The 5,556-nt window shown below is 38.8% G+C and overlaps 1 protein-coding gene across 1 annotated transcript in view; it reads right to left on the reverse strand.

The window, feature by feature from the left end:
- LOC117615510 (putative CCR4-associated factor 1 homolog 8) overlaps nt 1-4,177 on the reverse strand; it is a 12,150-nt gene extending 7,973 nt beyond the window's left edge. Inside the window, exon 1 of the mRNA XM_034344604.1 lies at nt 3,856-4,177. Coding sequence (XP_034200495.1) covers nt 3,856-4,115 — 260 coding nt within the window. The 5' untranslated portion in view covers nt 4,116-4,177. The remainder of the gene's footprint in view (nt 1-3,855) is intronic.
- Nucleotides 4,178-5,556: the final 1,379 nt, after the last annotated feature.

Raw genomic sequence — 5,556 nt, forward strand, 5'->3', positions numbered from 1 at the left:
TGCTGCAACAGGAAAGCAAGGGCGACGGAGGATCACAGGCACGGGCTGCCAATAACGCTGAGGAGAAGGAAAATAAGAAACAGTGAATTCAAAGAACAAATGTTGGCTGAAAATTCTCATGCGAAAATCATGAATGGCCACGGATTTAAGAAATCTTCTCCATCATAGAGCCACAACCTTTCTCGAACGAAAAATATACAGAAGGAAAGGCTAAAAGAAATGGCACAATTTTATACGCCTGTGGAATATTTCTAAAGCCATTGATTTAAGCAATACACACTGGTTTTTACATTTTTCTTCCAAAGCCTACAGTTTTAAGTTTTCACCTATACGCACAAGAATTTATCTCACAAAAACTCTTCGGCCTGTAACAATCCGGGATGGAAACCGACGTTATTTGTTTCAAGGACTTCACAGATGATTTGAGGAAAGCATGTCTCTCCGTCGCTACAAAATATATCTAGGAGAAAGCATGGCATTTACCTGTTGTTAAAAGTTCTTTGAAAAATCCTCCTAACTCCCTAACACAGGTCTTATGCCACATATTTGTAGAACACAAAGTTCCATGTGAAAGGCCATCTCCATTATTTGTAGCAATAAACAACAGATTGTCTGCACTTCCATTTGAATCTCATTTGATCTTTAATCCCCACACAGCTCTGTAGCAATGGTAATTGTTTGATCCTAAATCAGAGATAACATATCAACCTCAAAAAAGAAAGTCACCTCGACACTTAATTTTAAGTATTTTGAAGACCAGAAACTTTTTGCATAATGAAACAAATCAAAGCCACACCTTGGGACATCTCAAGATCTTAAAAGATTAGCCAAAAAAAAAAACTAATTAAAGTATAAAAATTGTCATGTTGCCTGTAAGCCATGTAAGATTTCAGGCATTGGAAGCTCAGGAAAATGGTCAAGATCAACAAACTCCACCTCCTCTGCCCTTCTAGCAGCACCCTCAGCTTGTAAACAGAGGAACTTCAAAAGAAGAAAAGTAATTTTGTAGATCAGAAGGACATTAGTGTCGGATAAGTATGACTGAGATACACTATTTTCAGTTGATTGAGTTTTAATAGCCAGTGCAGTTGTGGTAGAAACGGCAGAGAATTTTGGTTTTGACACACAACTGAATGGTGAAAGAGCAAACCATCCGCTTCTACTGTCGACAAATGATGGTTTCTTGCAGCCATTGAATTCCTCTTTAAGGATAGGAAGACATACAAGAGGAGCATTAAGACTCGAAGATTCTCCAAGGTGTTGAGTTCCCCGTAAGATACAGGCCAAAAGATGGATACTTTTCTCTCTCAGCTGGGAGTCCATTTCTTTCATGGCCTTAACCCATGAATTCCAATGTTTTGCTAGCACGCACATCAGAATGAGAGTGTGCTCAGTTTCTTTAAAGATCAGTAAGAGAAGTTTCTCTGCTGAGCCTGAGGTCTTTTCTTGTCATGACCATCAGATGGGAAGACTGGTGCACTCAGTAAGAAATCATATAGGCTTTCTCTGAAAAGAAGTGAGGTATTACATTCTCCACAACATCAGAACAAGCAGAACTGTCTCGTAAAGACTGAACCATATCTGTGATGACTGCCAAACCAAGTCCCCAAATTTGCTGAGGCTTCTCAATTTTTCTACCGTCCAAGTAGCAAACAAGAGTCTCAGAGACGAGAGAAATCCATAATTAATAAGCATTTCTGCACCATGCCTCACATGGGCAACAGTAAAAAAGAACTTCATTATAATGGGCACAGATTCAAGAGAGTTCTTATCTTGAAGCTTCAGAATAACATGCTGAAGCTGGAGGTGATTTTGTATAATGACGAACCAAAGTGTTGGGAGTTAAGAATTTCTCAGTATCAAGTCCACTGCATTTATGGAGAGGGTGCCATGCTCAGCAGTAGCAATACAGTTAAGAGAACAGGTAGTAGACCAAGACTCACATTAGATATTTTAGCCAGGTCTCAACAGATATCATATCTCTTGCCCCAACCAAATGTGACTTATGACAACTAAACTCCACTGCTGAGAGAAGCAACATAAGCAAGAGCTGCCAGAACCTGATGTTTTTAGTACAAGAATGCAAACAGACAAAGACAGACTTTTATGTGCATACATCATAAGATAGAGAAGCAACTCTGTTTAGATCATGTGATTTCTTCCAACACAATATTGGGGCCTTCACTATATGTTAAAACCTCAACAACTCAGTTTTTCGTATCATATTCTTGATTAGATGGAATGCAATGACTTCGTCACACTCATTAGAAAATTATTACAGGTGTATATCAAAATAAAATCAGTATTCTTCAGGTACAATTAAATGCTCATACCATTCATACCCCAGTTTTGACGATAGGAAACTTGATATATCATGAGAGTTTCATTCTAGCTCTAGGTCCTAGTGTTTTTGCTTCATTCTTCAGCACCCTAATTAGACATGGCAAGGTGCAGCACAGTGTTCATCAACTGAGCTATCACTAATACTGCTTAACTGTCATTAACTTTGAAATGAGAAATCAGATATTTGAAATATTAGACATCAACAATTTTTTTAAACTAACATTAGCTTTAAAGTATTTTAAACCATAAAAAGCAGCTATAGATATCAAATTTCTGACTCTGAGAACGCAACTGAAAGCAATTCCAAAGTTTAAGAGACAACTCACATCATCTGTGTACACAATCAAGACACTTCTTAATGCTCTTAGTGCAGAAAGCTTCGAACTTGTAAGCAACGCCATTGAGTTTGCAGCCTTCATGTGATTCAACACGTTTAAGATCAAACAAGTATGCATCTTTTCCGGTTATAAAAAGATCAGCATCATCTTCATGTTGGTAAATCTGAAAAACATTTGATTCTATAAGGAGCTGAGAGAGTTCTTTGAATGGTCCAGCACTGACTTCACGGCCTTCAAGCTCTCTTTCTAGATGATAATAAAGATCACTGAGTATCAAATAGTTTGGCACCTTCCCTGCACTGGAAAAAGATAATATATTCTTCATATGCAGCCAAATGCATAATATGTGTCATTTATTGCTTCCATTCAACATACTCTTATGAGAATAGAGATACACATGTTATTCTTTTGAGGAAATAGAGAAACACAAGAATTGTATTATAATCTTTGGTATAAAAAATGTTGTACATACAAAATGAATACGGATCAGCCAGCTAGTCACTTGACTGTTCACCAACTCCAAAAAATCAGAATTTACAAAACTAACTACATGTGTACATAAGTGGGAAGAATAGGACTATGAATGAGACGAGCACCGTAGACACGAGGTGCTGCAACAGGAAAGCAAGGGCGACGGAGGATCACAGGAGCGGGCTGCCAATATCGCACGATTGTTGGGCTAATTCCATACAAGCAGCCTTGAGACATCCCAGCCACAGACCTAAACGTTGCGTTCATCTTGGAGAACACAGCGGCAGTCAACAAACTGTCCGAACCCGCTTGATGAGCTTCACCGGAACGCTCCACATCAAGAAGCTTGGCCACCCTTGCCAATCCAATTTCACCGCCAAAGAATCCCCGGCAGTAGCGAGCCATGAATTTGACATCATAAATGGTGCCAAAAACTACACCAAGAGCCTTAGCAAACATCACCACTGAATCGGGCAGAGGCTTTTGGGTCAAGAGCTTGAGCAAATAGGCCAGGTCATAAAGGCCATGAAAGCAAACCCATGTCAAATCATGCAACCCTCTGTGGATTCTAAGGACGCGCAGAAACCCGAACACAAACTCCGCAACAGAAATCCCAAATTGCCCAAGTCTCGCAAAATCAAGACCGTTCCTTTTGAGTAGAGAAATGGAAGCGACAACATGAGGGTCAGATTTCTCATTGAACCCAGACAAGTGGAATTCCCAAGTTCCCCCAATGTTGCCATGGGCGTCGGACAGAGTGAATCCCAACTGGAGCAATTTGAGGGATTCAACATTGAATTTTACATCTTCGTAACGTTGATCTTCGAGTGCGTCTCGGGGAGTGTCTCGGAGAAAGCCTGGAAATTCGGTATCGAAAGAGATGACGGGGAAGCGGTGCAGGCAGTGATCGAATTGAGACAATTCTTGATGGAAGTTGTGGGCCCAAACTCCTCTGATCTTCATGACTAGCAGTGTGGGAACAAAGAACACAGAGTAGAGAGAAGAAAGCAGAGAACAACAGAGAGATAGAGCCAGAGAGAGAGAGAAAGATGGGTTTAGGGGTTTGAAATTGAAAATGAAATTGAAGGGAAGAGAATGTATTTATAGGATTTCATTCCTAAAGCTATTAGGATATCATTCCTAAAGCTATTAGGATTTCTTTCATAAAGCTATTAGGAAACCCAACTCTGCTTTAATGCGGTTTAACTTACCGTTGCAAATGCTAACCCTAAGCTGGTTTCAAAAGAAGCGTTAATTTACTAAAATACCCCTAATGTGAATTTTGCCTAAAAAATAAAAGTAAGAAAAAGAACAACCCGTAATTAATTTGGAACGAAGGCAGCCAGCTTGAGCTCGTCTCCTCCATCGTCTTCTTCATCTACCATTCTCTCTCTCTCTCTCTCTCTCTCTCTCTCTCTCTGATTTCTTGGACAAAACGACTTCACTTTGACAAGCAAATGACTTTTCCTTTCCAATTCTATGGGCCTTCTTTTTTGTTGGGGTCCAATTCTATGGGCTTTTTTTTGGCATTATTTCCAACAAATTCTTTTCATAATTTTCCTTATTAAAAAAAATATCGGGAACAATTCAATCAGAAAATTTAATTTTATAGCCATATTGAAACACGAGTTTAAAACTGTACATTTCATTACTATTCCATTCCATAGTAACAATAGAAAAGGGAAGATTCAACTTCTCTCCTAATCTTGTTTCTTAGTGTATTCCGATTAATTAATTATCTCTCCGAATCTAGTTTTCGAATGTAACCCAATTCTTACGAGCTTTAAAGTTAAGCTTTGAACTCATTGCGTGATTTGGTTAAAATTTTGAGGAGATTAGATTAGTAAAGACACCGGATCAGATAATGGTAAGCTTCTTCTCTTCATATAACTAATAGGAGTTTTGGAGTAATATTTAAAGGTGTTCTTACATTATTAAAGCCAATTTCATCATTGTCCACGAAAATATTTGGTCATGAAGTCACCCTGATAGTTCACCATCAATTTCACCTGTGACTTCACCATCAATTTCACCCATCTAGGATTTTTAATTATGTTTCTTCTTGCTTATTTAAAATCGCAAAGATACTCAGAGTTAATCCTTATACTGATTTTTTTTTTCTTTTGAATTTTTAATCCTTCTACATTACAAAGCTACGGCTTTCCAATCAAGATGGATAAGCTGAAAACTAATCTCCCTAAACTCTGCTTAAACAGACGCCCAAAGTGATGTCCAGACTCGATACGATCCCAAAGCTGCTCTACCTCGCACTCAATCACATCCTCAAAGATTCTCCTACCCCTTTACCCCCAAATTACCTAAAAAACTACCATCACGGCGCAATTTCCCAACACTGAACCCGATCTAAATGCCCACCCTGAATTTATACTTATAGAGAGACAGG

Source organism: Prunus dulcis, chromosome 1, assembly GCF_902201215.1.
Source record: "Prunus dulcis chromosome 1, ALMONDv2, whole genome shotgun sequence".
Lineage (NCBI taxonomy): Eukaryota > Viridiplantae > Streptophyta > Magnoliopsida > Rosales > Rosaceae > Prunus > Prunus dulcis.